This window comes from Chiloscyllium plagiosum, unplaced genomic scaffold (assembly GCF_037043375.1).
Source record: "Chiloscyllium plagiosum isolate Xiang-an unplaced genomic scaffold, Cpla_swu_hap1 HiC_scaffold_25, whole genome shotgun sequence".
NCBI classification, from domain to species: Eukaryota; Metazoa; Chordata; class Chondrichthyes; order Orectolobiformes; family Hemiscylliidae; genus Chiloscyllium; species Chiloscyllium plagiosum.
Window position 1 is genome coordinate 30,895,008 of NW_028270163.1, and position 16,154 is coordinate 30,911,161.

Genomic DNA, 16,154 nt, shown 5'->3' on the forward strand with positions numbered 1-16,154 from the left:
GGTTGGAAATGGAATATCGAAGGATATTCTGTCTTTGGGAAAGACAGACAAAATTGAAAAGGAAGTAGGGCAGCTGCCTTAGTGAAAAGATGTGATTTTTAGTGTAGGAAATCTAGCCTATGCACTCTCTCTCGTTCTGGATTTCCCCAAACCAGGGAAGAAACTCTTTTTTTTTTTTTTTTTTTTTTTGTCTATTTATCCTCTCCATGCCCATCATGATTTTATAAACCTCTAAGGACACCCCTCAGTCTCTGCTCCAGGGAAAACAACTCCAACCTATTCAAATCCTCCAACACTGGCGACATCCTTGTAAATGTTTTCTGAGCCCTTTCAAGTTTCACAACACCTTTCTGATAGTGTCTGACTCCTTTCAATCCTGTCTTTCAAAATGTCTGTTCACTGAACTGTTCCCCTTGTTTCTGATGCATGCTTATTTGAGTCTTGCTTTGCCCTTCTACCACTAAAAAGCAGCTAGCTAGTTCGGAATGGCTAAAACACCCTTGATTCACTTCAAGGTGCTTTCTAAATATTGGTATTTGCTTCTGCATTCAACATTTTTTTTTAGAGCAATTGAATCATCTCCAGTATGTGGTTTTTCTCCTCCAGAAAAATGAGTGAACTATACAAATCCCAGAACTCATCAGGCAGTTTTGGAAGGTGGAAGTGCTAGTTAAGATTAAACTGTTTATGCAGCAAGATGTTACAAGGAGTTTTGCATGGCTAGTCAAAATTTGGAGGTGATCACCTAATAAGATCAAGATAGGTAACCTGGCATGGTGAAAGAGGGTTAAAGAAAGTCCAGATGTTGACTTAACGACAATTAAAGATGAGGCCCCAAATACCTGTTCAAGGGCATGGCTGACAGGAAACAAGAGTTGTGTACCTGAGCACATTGCATAAGTCGTTGTGCTCTAACTTGCATTTCTGTTAATGGGAATTTGCTAATTTGTTTTACAAATTGGGACTTTTTTCTATAGTGTGAAGTTTTAAAGCTTGTGATTCTGGTTGCATTAGTTTAAATGGTGTTGTTGTGATTTTTTTTTTCTTTACACAGGATTGCATGGGAATGGAACGACTGTTAGAGCAGAACTGACTGTATAGGCAGAATTCATTTGGCTTCCCTCTAAACTAATGTTTCAGTGCATGGGTGAAGGTTTGTTACAATTGAAGCTGGAGTTATCAAATGAGACATCTTGACTGTATGGGGTCTGAAACTGAGCTGGGGCAGACTGTGGTTTTCCTACCCAGAAGTTGGAAATGTACTTGGTGGGTAGCAGCTGCAGACTATGCCAGCTTCAAACACTCTAGAGCACAATTGTCTACTCTTCAGTACTATATCTGACATGTATCATGATGACCTTCAATGAAGGGCTGATGAGAGCATTTCAGACTATGTGTATACATTAGTAAGACCTATCAAGCAAGGGGCAGCATGTAGATAGCATGCTGCCCCTTGGGATACTCCAGAAGTCATTTGGGTAACTGAAATGCTGTTAGAATGGATGGGTCAGAATGGTCAAGGGCAAACCAACAGAGGTCAGTGGTGGGTAATGGCATAGTCAGGAGATAGATGTGATTCATTTGTGATAGTGAAATTGAAGGCTTTTCTAGAGATGGTGTATATTTGTCACTGTATCTAGTTTAATGGCAAGGAGTCACTTTTTTATTTTGAAGGTCTGTCAACTGCTTTCAAGGAATACGTACTGCTCCAATGATACCATGTTTGCCCTCCAGATTAGTTGCATTGGATGTTGTCTAAACAAATCCTTAAACTGTTCCTTGCCAAATTTGGTGTTTAGCTTGAAAACCGCCTTTATTTTAGAGTAGCTGAGCAGATTTTTTCTTATGAAAGAAACTACGTTGATCTATTACTTTTTGCTTTTTCATCCCTCATCTGCTCTTAAACCTATCACAGAATATTAGATTAGATCACATTAGTATGCAAACAGGCCCTTTGGCCCAACAAGTCCACACCGACCCGCCGAAGCGCAACCCACCCATACCCCTACATTTACCCCTTACCTAACACTATATGGGCAATTCAGCATGGCCAATTCACCTGACCTGCACATCTTTGGACTGTGGGAGGAAACCGGAGCACCCGGAGGAAACCCACGCAGACACTGGGAGAACGTGCAAACTCCACACAGTCAGTCGCCTGAGGCGGGAATTGAACCCGGGTCTCTGGAGCTGTGAGGCAGTTGATGTGAATTTATACTGACAATCGGGAGGTCAGTTAGAATTTGAAGTTGCACATTGATTTCAGTAATTTATCCTTTTTCTCATTCAATCTTATTTCTAATCTCAACTTTTGGCAGTCTCCAGTCTTCAACATTTTAAGTAACTGGATTGGTCCCCTGGGTGGCTGGCTGTAAAAATTGCCTTGTCTGCAATGCCTCTTTCATTATTTCCTAACAGATGATGAAGTAACGATACCTGTACAATTAAATTGTTTTGTCATGTGTCCAGTACTTTGTAATTATTATATTACTGCCCTTTTGATATTTGAACTTTTTTGATTGGAAATGCAAAACAAGTTTCAAAATTGAGAACAAATTGCCCTGTTTGAAATCGGTCAATAGAATTTTACCCAATGCAAAATTACTCTTCTGATTTTGAAGAGGGGTCTTCTGCCTCAAGAGAACTTCATTTTTTTTTCAATGCTCTATTGCAAATTTATTTTGCACCTCCATCCAGACCAGGGCAATATTCAACTAGTGGCAAGTTGTTGGCTTTATCTGGTTATTTTCACTTTCTATCATGTTTTGATTTTCAATAGATCGTGAAAAACCTGTTAGGTTTAAAGCAACAATAGGGATATGAATCTATTCCCAATTTTGTCAAAATGATTTACCAGATGCCTATTTTAACTCCGTTTGACTGGTTGAATTCATAGCTTTCCCAGAATAGATACATTTTTTTAACCTGTATCACTATACCAATTTTCTGCAACTAGATTTCAGTATGCTGTATTAACTAGTTGGTGTATTCAACAGTCTTCCAGTAAATTATACACGAAAACCATGTATACTTTTATGATACTTTTGTATAGTTAAATGAAATTTTGGAATTTGTCAGGATCTTTACACATCATGAATGTATGAAACTGAGAATCTTATGTAGAACACAATGCTTGGCTTGACTGTTCAACACCACTTGTCCAGTTTCTGTTGTGTAGACTTGCAAGTCTATACAGATGCATTGGTATACTGTTACCTCTTAACTTTTTAATATCATCTGACTCTTGAAATTTTGTGCTTATCAAATTGATGCTATTGCCTCTTCACCCATGGTCTGCAAAATAATTCTAATCCTTGTTCTCTCTCTTTCGTCTTTGTCATTGGATTGGCTTATAATTGCTTAGTTGTTTTTCAGATAGGGATGCAGAATTTGCCGTCTTCCAGGCCTCTGACGTAACTCTGTATCCAAGGAAGATTACGAAATTGTCATGAGGTTTTGTCTCCACTTGATTTCCCTTTGATCTGGGATGCATCCCATCAGGACTGTCATGTTTTTGGATGGTGCTTATGTATTTAAAACAACCTTCCCAATTTTTTTTTTCCTTCTTGCTCCATTGTTCACTCTCCTCCACTCCACTGTTGTCATCCTCTATTGTTTGGATGTATACCAAGTAACCTTCTTAGTTTTAACTTTTTTTATGGCCCTCCATGGATTCAAAGTTCCTTTCTTCTGTTTTTTAAACTATCATTTGTTTTAATGTTGAACACTTTTTTTTTTGTCTTTTGACCTATTGCCCTCCAGTCTTATTGCCTTTGCCCTAATATTCTCTGATCCCCAGTGCGCACTCAAATGAGAGCTGTGCAGAATAAAGTAAACTTAATGGTACTGGGTTCTTTGTCTTTTGTCCATGTGTTTTGTGCTTTCCTTGTACCTGAAACATCTGCGCCTTGAAGCCCATTTTCTTGGCCAGACATTGTTTCCTGCCTATTAGCTTCCTTCTATAATGACTAAATTTGACTCTTGGGCAATTGTGATTTTGCCATTGTTTTAACTTGTGTTTTCACTGAAAACAGGCCTGCTTGACCCACTGAACAATCAGTTTCCCAGTCTATATTAACTTAATTAGTTCTGCACTCATTGACCTTACTCCTGTTTGTTCAATTTTTTTCTACTGGTCCACTTTTTTGTGTAGTTATTGGAAAAGCAAGCATGATTACATGAGTAATCATACCTATTTTACAGAGTAAAACATTTGCTTTCCCTGTAGTTTCTGAATTTCAATGTACTATTGAAGCTATATTTTGGCATGAATTCTTGCAAATGCCTATTTGGGGGAGGGGAAAGCTGGATAAAATCTGTGGTTGTAAAAAAGATGTACAATATTAGTTGTACCACCCAGATGTGAAATTCACCAAGTTGGAGTTTGAGCGGTGTGTATTGCTTATAATAGTACACTGCTGGAAATGTGTTGCTGGAAAAGCGCAGCAGGTCAGGCAGCATCCAGGGAACAGGAGAATCGACGTTTCGGGCATAAGCCCTTCTTCGGGCTTATGCCCGAAACGTCGATTCTCCTGTTCCCTGGATGCTGCCTGACCTGCTGCGCTTTTACAGCAACACATTTCCAGCTCTGATCTCCAGCATTTGCAGACCTCACTTTCTCCTATAATAGTACACTGTCCATCATGGAGATGTACAGCATGGGGGCTGTTCCTGATTTTGTAATTGCGATGTGAGAAGGTATTCTTGCATTGAGTCAAATACATCTGTGACCGAAACCATTGAGTATTTTGGCTCCTGTTTGTTCTGAGAGCTTGGGCAATGAGTTTCAACAGGCTATCCTGGCTATCACTTTAAATAGAGAAATGACCCATTTGCTGTTTTTGAACAAGCATTTGTGTGCACTTGTCAGTAAAAGCAGCTGGGGCATGGGATTCTTTCTTGTCTTCCATGTTCACTTGATGTTTTGGGCAGAGATGAATTGCAGCATCCTTTTACTTTTCAAAAGGTGTTTAGCATGCTTGGTGTTGGGAAGTCATGTTGAGGATCTATAGGATATTGGTGAGGCCTCTTCTGGAATGCTGTGTCGAGTTCTGGTTGCCCTGTTGTAGGAAGGATGCTATTAAACTAGAGAGGGTTCAAAAGTTTTACCAGATGATGTTGGGAATGGCCAGTTAGAGGGATGGATGTTTTTCATAAGTGTAGGAGGTCATGGGGTTACAATTTGAGGTTTAGAAAGTCATGATTGACATGGATAAGGTGTGATTCTGTAGGGTGTGGGATTTGCAGATGAGAGGGGCATATTTTCAAGGTGAGATTTTTTTTTTTTAAAAAACTAATGTTTTAGTAGTTTGTTCACATGTGGAATCAACTTCCTGAGGAAGTGGTGGATGTGAGTACAAATAGTGTTTAAAAGACATTTTGGATAGATACATGAATGAGGTTGTGGAGTGGGGGGGAGGGGAGAGAGGAGGAGGAGGAGGAGGAGGAGGAGGAGGAGGAGGAAGAAGAGAAAGGAAAGAGATTATAGGCCATGAGTAGACCAGTGGGATAGGTTTAGTTGGGGATTATGTTCAGTGTGGAATGGTTGGACTGAAGGGCCTGTTACATGCTGAATCGCTCTGATTGAGCGAAAGTCAAAATTGCTATTTGTTTTTTTTTTTGGGAGGTGCAAGTGTCTTGCCCTCTTGAATCCAGCTTATGTATCTGAGACATTAGGAATCCTCCTTTCCTGGCATCATTCTGTCACACAACAACAGACGCCAGCTAAGAGAAACATCCATTTAACTGACCACTTCAGAGGGTGCATCTGAATTAGCAACTGTCTGCTGTCAGCTACTGACTCCTGGTTGCATGCTTGTCGCAGTCCAAACATCAGGTGAGGCAGATTTTTTTACTATTTTCCTGGTCATCTGGCTCTGGCTACTTCACCAGAAAATTCTTGATTGATTTTACATTCTGAAGACAGGCTGAGGCCGATGAAGCTAGTTCATTGAATGTTAACCACTTGAGTTATCTTTGCTTTCTGAGGACTCTGCCATTTTTAATGTAGCTGCATAGATGTTTAAAATCCTGTAGGTTACCATTTTAATGTTTTCATGCACTTCCTTGAGTTGGTCCAAAGTATTAGTTTGTGTGCCTACAATAGGAGACCAGAACCCAAGGTAACAATTTATTACCTACTTTGCTATTGGTGTTTTATTTTCCAATCAGGATGGAGATAGAATAGCTTGAGTGATTTATTTTAAATTTTAGTTTTAACAGAATGGACTGCCTAAACTGTAACATGTCCTTTTTTTGACTAAATTTGTGGGCAACAGCCAGCATCCGTGTACAGAATTGTGATCAAGATATTGTTGTCTTGTCTTTCACTTGTTGATTTGTAATATGAGTAACTGGTTTCCATTTGCAGGGAAAATAACTTTGTGTGGAAGATCCTGAACTCTGGGGACTGAGCAAAATATTTTAAAAAGCAGTATTGTTCATTCTAAAACTGTCTGTAATGAAGTTCTTGATTTAATTTACTGCGCAATACGTGGTGTAGTGGCAGAATTGAGCTCAAAGCTTTGGCAGAGATTCTCCAGAATCCTCAAGCATCCTGTTCTTTGGAAGTCTTACTGAACTGTGACAACAGATTAGATTCCCTACAGTATGGAAACAGGCCCTTCTGTCCACATTGACCCTCTGAAGAGCAACCCACCCAGACCCTCTTCCCCCACCCCACATTCACCCCTGACTAATGCACCAAACGTTGGGCAATTTAGCATGGCCAATTCACCTAACCTGCATATTTTTTTGGATTATGGGAGGAAACCAGAGCATCTGGAGAAAATCCACACAAACACTGGGAGAACTGGCAACAGTGTGGAGTTTGCACAAAACGGGAATCTAACCTGGGTTCCTGGTGCTAAGGCAGTAGTGCTAACCACTCAGCCACCATGCCGCCCAGATAAATGAATATATCTGAAATAGTGTGCTTTCCACATTGGTACATCGACTGTGGGTGCAGTCTTACTTATATGCCAGCCATACGTGGTGTAGGAGGAATCTTGATCCATGATTTAAATTGAATGTCCTAAATGATATCCATGAAAAATCAGCAAGTTGAGCAAGTGATTTTGCTCTCCAGTACACCAGAACTGTTAACTGAATCAAAAGACTTTGCATCTACCATTAATTTGACCAAGCAGATAATGATGAATAACATGAAAATAATTAAGGATTGTAAATTTGATCAAAATGCTTGATAAAAGTTTTGATTTGCTTAAATGTCAATTCACAATGATAAAAATTGTCTCTATTCTCCAATGATTTTTTTGTCTTCCCCCATCCTATTGTTTCATTTCCACTTTCCATACTGGCTATCTTGTGTACTTACTAGTTCCCTTTTTAAGATGCTAATAAAAATGCAATACAAAATGAAATTGGCAAAATGTTCTTTGGCTTTTGGTCTGAATTCTTACTTTGAAGGTAAAATCTCAGTCCAGCTCTTGAAATATTTTTGAAATTTGCACTGTCACTTAACAGTTATGGTGAGCATGTGTTCTGTAAAGTCTAATTGTGTATGACAGATTATTTTGCATTCTCTGCCCTAGACAACATAAACTAACTAGGAGTGAATGAGACTTTGTTTGAGTTTGAATAAAGTAATGAAGAATTTCCTCCTCCAGATAACATATTTGTCATATTTCTTGACTGTATGTGTGACCACAGCTTTTAAAAGAATAAGCTGTGAAAGCTTTTTGCAACAGGGATCACTTGCTCCTCAAATCATCTGTCCCAACACCATTTCTATCTTGGAGTCCCATGCATAATATCACCACCTGTTCCTTGGAATCTTTTGCTCATTCTTAGGGTATGCATGCCACCTTTGTTTTATTTATTAACTTTCTGCCTGTAATGGCCTTCCAATCACACTACTTTTACATAATTTTGATTTATAATGCTATCAGCCTCTTGACTTTAGAGGGAAACAAAGGAGCATTGCAGGCAGTGGGGTGAAATTGGTCAGATTTACAGAAGGATTAACCTTGGTACAAATTAACTTCAAATCTTGGGGGTGTCATAACATGCAGGTAGAAATGATGCTTTCAAGTGTCTAGCCACACCTGTTGTTATAGGGACAAAACTTACAGAAATATACGATGTCGCCCCTTGTGTTCCTCCATTCATTTGAGATTATAGCTGATCTATGACCTAATTCAGCTTTTTTCCCCTGCCCTTCTTTCCACTAAAGTCTGTCAGCCACTGATTTTTAATGTGTTTTTCAACTGCAGTTTGAAATTATCACCACCTTGTGAAGGAAGTTAGGAAATACTTCTATGAATCATTGTCTTCAGAGATCCCCAACCAATCAAAATTAAGTAGACAAAAATCTGCTGCCCTCAAATCTCCAAATGCCAAGGAATGCTCCTCTAACAGATGTGGAAGCAAGCCATTTGGCCCATCAAGTCTGCTCCAACCCTCAGCTTCCTGTTCAACCCAGTCCCCAACTCTACTCCTGTAACCCTGCACCTACCACGGTGAATCCATCTAGTTTGGACACTACGGACAATTTAGCATGGCCAGTGCACCTAACCTGCACATCTTTTGGACATGAGCGGAAACCAGAGCACCTGGTAGGAACCTGGGCAGACATGCAAACTCCACACATGGTTGCCCAAGGCTAGAATTGAGCTGAGGTCCCTGGTGATGAGAGGTAGCAGTGCTAAGCACTGAACCATGCCACCTCTTGGTAAACTTCCATAAAGCTTATACGTGGGCTTTTTTTTTGATTTTTGCAGCACACTTCAGGCCAACCAACACTAACATGGAACCCAGAGCTACACTCAGCAGTTCTGGGCTCCATGTTGCAATGTTTGACGCACTCTTGGCACAATTTTATTTTCTTTTAAGCTTAGAAATACAATGAAGTATTTAACATGTTGTAATTAGTACTCTAAATGATTAAGCACCCTGTAGAATTTGAAACTCTTGGCTATAATGTTACTGCAATTGAGTTATTTCATGTTTGAAACCAAGCATCAAACAAAATGCAGTGAACAACATTATGGAACTATGAAAAATGTTTGCTAAATTGAGAATTCTGTGGCCATGAGCCCCACGTTTCTGTTCAAACTATGATTGATAGTGAATAGCTTGGGCTAAGCACAAGACCATTGGGTTACTGCTCCAGATGGGTTTTGCCTTGCATCATCTAATCCTAGTGAAGTGCATCATCTATTGGAAGGTTTCCAGATCATGACACCAAGCTTTCTAGTTGTGAGCAGTCAGCGATTCCTGCTCCCTTTTTATAAATTAAGGCCCATGTCACTGCTGATCTCTTGGTGATTGGCTTCAGTTCAACAGGAAATGAGATTTGATTGTTAATTGCTTTTGTTTGGTTTTCTAATAATGGACTGTTTGATGTAACTTGTACAGAGAAATCAGTACTGCAGAGCCTTCAAAATAAAACTCGCATGTGCACTGTAGACCACTTAGTTCACCCACCACCACCATTCAGGAAAATCAGATTTGGACTCTGCTTCTGCTCCTGCCAACATTCCACAATGCATCTTTATTTTAAAACGTCCAGTTTCTTGCATAACTTAACTTTATATCCTGCATTGTATTTTATCTTGCTTGTCCCTTCTCCAATTTTAACATGGAATATCTGTCACAGTGGAACATTTTTGGCCCTTGTTGCATGTGCACAAGGAGTTGGCCAGTCAGCCACTTGAGACTGCCCTGACGTTTTGGGATCATTAGATGAGGTTTCAAATTAACAATACATGTTCCCACCTACCTTGAAACCTTCAACTTTAGCTTAACAAAAGTATATTCATCTTGGCCTTCAAATTTGCAGTCACTCTGCTTTTAAGTGAATTTCATTTGTTCTAACTGGGTGACTTTCAAATGTAGCTCTAGATTTGCTCACCAAATGGTGTCCACATCTATCCTGTGATCTTTAAATGTAGTAAGTCCCAGTTGCCTTAACTTTGAGAATTTTCCTTTGTCTTGATCTGGATGGGTGTTAGAAACTGCTGGTTGGAGGTGACAACCAGCACTTTAGTTTTTGTCCATAAAGCTATTACAGTTGACCAGTTCAAAGTAGTGAAGCACTAACTTTTGCATGAATATGCTCCAACTTCTCCCCATTACAGTGGAGAGACTCAATCAAATGGTACATCAAATATTAATCAATAATGGTGTGGTTCTGCTGGATAGGTTGACTTGAGTGGATCTAGGTTTAGCTTTCTGGTTCTCCTGCCTTCAGCACTGAGGTGGTTTAAAATGTAGACTTCATTTTTCTGTCCTATTGGTGTTGCCTGGAACTCTAAAATCTCTGCAATCCACAGACCAACACTTAAATTTGCAGGATGGATGATGGGATGGAAGCCCCCAGAGCTTGCTATTTAATGCATGTACTAAACAGCTAACTGGCAAACATTAAGGGAGAAGAGCAAGCAATCTTTCTTTATTTTCAATGCATTGTTTTAATTTACTGCATGAATCCTAAACCAGATTTGTAGGAGGAAATAGTGGAGCAAAGTTCCTGAGAGAGCACTAGTATATGATGCTTCAGAGTAAAGGTAACTGCCTCCCCTTTTAAGTGTTTGCAGTTCATGACTTGTCTTTGGTTCTGTGCTTACTGACTACACACAACCATTATCAAGTGTGAGATTGTAATTAATTATGTAAACTGTGTTGGTAAACTTCAAGATGTCTACTGCAAAGTCTAACATAAGACAACATCAGGCCAAATACTGATGGTGGTGTTTCATGTAGAAACGACAGCTACTTTTTACACACCAAGCATTTGTGATGTTATGATCCCAACTGGTACTAGACAGACCCCAGATTGAAACCTGATTGAGTAGACAACAGATGTGTTTAATGTTGTGGTCAAACACACAGGCATTCGCATGAGGCTGCAGATTTTCCTTAAACAAGTTTACACCAGAAATAAAAACAAACAAGCCATATAAATATAGTTATCCTGAAATGCAGTAAAACCTGTCACCCCCATTCCAACACTTAGACACTGAAATTCAAAAGACCTTTTTTTTTCTTTCCTGAGTTTCTATTTGACTGACTCAGTTTCTTTGCCATGGACAGTGGAGATGATGGAATTGAAGTTTGTGAATTTGCTGTAATAATGGAGCTGAAAAATTTGTGCTCTAATTTTGACTTCTATTCCACTCCTGGTTTTGGAAGCTCCTATAAAAACTAAATGTTTCTGCAGTAATTCTTCCTTGGAAGACTACTTAAGACAGAAAATAAATTTGCATTCTGGACTGTACTGTGGTTTTTTGAACTGAATTAAAATTGAGATTGTTAGCGTTTTTTTCGAAAAAAGGTTTTTTAAAAAAAAAGGTAAACCTTGTTTACCCTGCCTGTTATAAACCTACCATAAAAAATCTTTGCAGACCCTCTGACCTCAAACAGCATTTATCAAAGAGCAATCGGGTCCCGGATCTTCCCGTGGCTTGCCACTTCAACGCAATCCTGCTCCCATGCCCACATGTCTATCCTTGGCCTGCTGCAATGTGCCAGTGAAGCTCAACACAAACAGCGTCTCATTTTCCAACTAGGCATGTTACAGCCTGCCGGTCTCAACATTAAATTCAACAACTTCAGATGATTATCCCATCTCGACCCCTCTGTTTCATTCTGCTCCGTAATTTTATTTCATTTACCTTTTTTTATATATTTGTGTTTCGCTCCCTACTGTCCTCACCTTTTTTTCCTCTTCTCTCTTCCCCCCCCCCCCCCCCCCCCCCACCCTTGCGACCCTTCTCCCCTGTTTTTTCCATTTTTGCCTCTGCTTCACCATCACGTTCCCCTTCCTTTTCTTCTTTCCCCTGCCACTCTCCCCCCCCCCCCCCCCCCCCCCCCCCCCATTTTGTCACATGGCACTGGCTTGAGCCATGGTCATTCACAGCTCCTAATTTCTCTACGCACTGTCATTATCACCTCTTTATTGCTACCTTTTGCTTTTGGAGCCATGACACGCTTTCTCTCAGCCGAGTATAAATACCTCCCTATTTCTCCCTTTTTTTTTTAGCTTTGACAAAGAGTCAGTTAGACTCCAAACATCAGTTCTTTTCTCTCCTTACAGATGCTGCCAGACCTGCTGAGATTTTCCAGCATTTTCTCTTTTGGTTTTATCAAAGAACAGGTGACTCCACCCACACTAGAAAGACTGCATATTGTCTGTGTACATAATTGTTTGTCTTTTTTTTTTCAAAAAACTTCAAACTATTGTTAAACGTTCCATGTTTAAAGCCTGGAAATTGCACTAACATGTTGCAAGTAAAATTTCACCACAGATTCTCTTGCTGAACTGAATAAAATAGGGAGGTGGGCCATTTTCCCAACTTGAGGTTCATTAGTCTTTAGTTAAGGAAATGCAATTTTTTTGAGTCTGCCTTTTCCCAAACTTGTAACATGACCTCATTTAACATGTGAAAATGACATCATTCTCAGAACTACATTAAACTGAATAACTCCACATCAAGTTCATGATTTGTGCATCAAATCTAAAAATCTTGTGATTTTTTCAGTCTTTGGTTACTGGCCTATTGCTACTTGTTGCTGAGACATCACATTATGTAAAAATGCAATGTAATCAGCTGATGCGGATTGGAGGCTCTGCAGCCCCAGAATTTGTCAATTATTAGTGCAGAAGGCAGCCTTTTGGCCTGTCATGTCTGTACTGGCTCTTGTCTCTTGTCTGACACGAGACAAGAGACAAATCTCCTGCCTTTTTGCTCATAGTTCTGCATACCATTTTCTACCAAAACAAAATGCAATGTCCTCTTGTACTTGAACCTGTTGCCATTACGTGACCAGGTAGTATGTTCTATACCCTAACATCTCATCTCATGCAGTTTGTATCTCACCTGTTTCTCCCCCTGCCACCCCCTGCCACAAAAAACTGGGAGTTCATTTGTGATTGGCTACTTACTGCCTAGACAATGCAAGATATTGGTTTAAAATAATTTACTTTGCCCTTGTTTGTGGTCTGTCTTAGAATCATTGGGTTTAGTATGAGAATGATGTGGCCTCCTCTATATTGGGGAGACAGGCCGCCTACTTGCGGAGCGTTTCAGAACACCTCTGGGACACCCGGACCAACCAACCTAACCACCCTGTGGCTCAACACTTCAACTCCCCCTCCCACTCCACCAAGGATATGCAGGTCTTTGGACTCTTCCATCGCCAGACCACCACAACACGACGGTTGGAGGAAGAGTGCCTCATCTTCCGCCTAGGAACCCTCCAACCACAAGGGATGAACTCTGATTTCACCAGTTTCCTCATTTCCCCTCCGCCCACCTTGTCTCCGTCAAATCCCTCGAACTCAGCACCGCCTTCCTAACCTGCAATCTTCTTCCTGACCTCTCCGCCCCCACCCCACTCTGACCTATCACCCTCACCTTGACCTCTTTCCACCTATCGCATTTCCAACACCCCTCCTCCCTATCTTTTATCTTAGCCTGCTGGACACACTTTCCTCATTCCTGAAGAAGGGCTTATGCCCGAAACGTCGATTCTCCTGTTCCCTGGATGCTGCCTGACCTGCTGTGCTGTTCCAGCAACACATTTTCAGCTTTAGTATGAGAATCACTGGCTTAAAAAGTGGAAATGCTATGCTCACGTTAAGAGCATTAGATTGTATTGAAATGGTATTGTGAAACTGCACCTGGAGTAATATGCATAAGTTTGGTACCCTTTTTTGAGGAAAGATGTAGTGGCATTGGAGGCAGTTCAGAGGTGGTTCATTAGGTTTGATCCCAGAGATGAGGGGTTTCTCATATCAAGAGATATGGACGGTTTAGGCTGACGCTCTGGAGTTTAGAATGAGGGGAGATGAAAGGTGTGGATAAAACAGATGTGGAGTAGATGCTTCTTCTTGTGGGGCATTCCTGGACAAGAGGTCATAATCTTAGGATAAGGGATAGCAAAGTTAAATAGTTAAGTGCTACTTCTGAAGGGTTATGAAGCTGGCATTCACTACCCAAAATGTGGTGGATGCTGGAACAGTGAGTAAATTTGAGTTAGATGGATTTTTAATTGGTAATGGGATGAAGGATTGTGGGGAGAAGGCAGGAAAATGGGATTGAGGAGCATATCAACCATGATCAAATGGCAGCGCAGACTCAATGGGCCAAATGGCCTAATTTTGCTCTTAGAACTACCTTCTGAAGTGATATAGCTACTACAGTTTCATTATGATGGCCAATCATGTCTTGGTGAAATTAATGCTGGCGCGACTGTTCTGAATGCTTTGAACAACTGTGACTAATGTCATGACTAAATGCTTTAAATGTTCAGTACTCGCAGCACAAGGTTTATTTTGTTTATGCACTTAATGTCAGATGCTCTAGTATGTGGTTGACTTGGTCAAGCAGTCCCAATTTTTCCCTTTTTTTGTCAGAGGAATCTGAATTTACATTATCAATTCTCCCTTGTTTTATTTCCTTCCAGTTTTCAGTGGTGTTTGTAATCCTATGCTCCATCTTGCTTGATGAGCCACAAAACCAATATCTAGTGAAGTTTACTTTGTGTATGTGACTGATATAGTTTGTATTATTGCTCTTTTATTTAGATGATCTAGTTGATGAGTACCGCCCAGGCAAGATTCGAGGCAGTAGCTATGGAAAAACACTGACAAGAGAAGAGTTGGAGGAAGAACAACGGTATGTTCACCAAATCTCAAATTTTGAACTCCACTTGGATTTTTAAGTTGCATTTGGTTTTTTTGGATCTGTCCAACTCCTCCCCAACCACTTTTTTTGATAATCCTCCTAAGTACTGTTATCAGCCTTTTTTTTTGGTAAGGAAATCTCTTTCAATAAACTCTACTTTGTGAAACTAATGTTTAAGTTTGTTCATAACAGGCTAGTTTTGCACACCTTGGTGACACCTAAAAATTCTCAGTTTATGGTAAGGACTTTTCTGGGACATTTTGTCTGGCCTTAATAGGTTGTGAATATAATGTAACCTCAGCTTGAGTTTTACATATGAAGTCTCCAAGTTGAATATTTAAGGCCTTCTGAAAACCCAAACCAATCACATCCACTGGCTCTCCTTAGTCTAACTTGTTACTGCCTCAAAGCATTCTCTCAGATTTGCCAGGCATGACTTGACACTGTACTGATGCAGTCCTGTTTTAACATGCACTTCCAAGTCCTGGGATCCCTTAAGGGACTCTCTAATTTTACCAACAAGTCTGGCAAATCGGCCTATAATTGCCTTTGGCCTCCCTCCACTTCTTTTAAACAAGGCTGTTACATGTGCTATTTCCAGTCCTCTTGGACCATCCCTGATTCCAGTGATTTCTGATACATTGCTACTATCAAAGCCTTGACAATCTCCTCTGCCATCTTCTTCAGAACCCTGGGGTGTAGCCTTTCTGGTCAGGGTGATTTACTTGTCTTCTGACTTTACTAAGTGCTAGCACAGCTGAAAAATAATGACCACTGTACTTAACTCTGCCTTCTGACCTTTTTCTTTTTGAAGTATTGGTATGCTGCTGGTGCCTTCAGCTGTGAAAAGTGGTGTAAAGTACCTAGTCATTCCTCCACCACTTATTATATTTTTGTTCCTCATGACTACTCCAGTCTCTTTCCAGCAGTCCAATTTCCACTTACTGCCCCTTACTTTACTGCTTTTCAAAAAAAAACTTACAATTGTTCATTGTTAACTCTCAAATTTCACCTTCCTCCACCTGCCAGTTCTTGCTCTTCAGTTATCCCCTGGTGTTTAAAAGCTCCCCAGTCCTCTAGCTTCACGTGGTATGCTTTTGTGTTGTCTGACTTCTCTTGTCAGCTATGATTTGTCTCATTTCCCTTAAATTCACCCCAAAGAAAACATACTGTGCCTCCTGAATTGCCCCCAGAAACTCTTACTGCTCCACCGTCTTCCCTACTAGACTTCAATCATCTTTAGGTCCTATCTCATGTCTCTGTAGTATTACAATTGAGTTAAAAAGGTAACTATAAAAATTGTTCTAAAAGTTGATTTTATTAGAAATCTTCAGTTTCATACTGGGAATCAGATGTGAAACATTTGTTTTAATCATCTGCATACTGAATTGATTGTCCCAAGCTGCTTTAGTTGTTTCTTCGATGGAGAAGAGTTTAACAAGAACTGAATGCAGCAGGGAGTAGCTTTTTCTATAATTGTTCAGGTTTTTTAATAGTACAAAC

General features: G+C 40.2%; 1 protein-coding gene across 4 annotated transcripts in view; it reads left to right on the forward strand.

Annotated features, from left to right (window-relative positions):
* LOC122562122 (uncharacterized) overlaps positions 1-16,154 on the forward strand; it is a 104,659-nt gene that overhangs the window by 59,212 nt on the left and 29,293 nt on the right. For all 4 annotated transcript variants that reach the window (XR_006315227.2, XM_043714667.2, XM_043714669.2 and 1 more), the window contains exon 3: positions 14,552-14,642. Coding sequence is in view for 3 of the 4 variants with exons in the window: in XM_043714667.2 (XP_043570602.1) it covers positions 14,552-14,642 (91 nt within the window). In the remaining variant the exon portion in view is untranslated. The remainder of the gene's footprint in view (positions 1-14,551; positions 14,643-16,154) is intronic.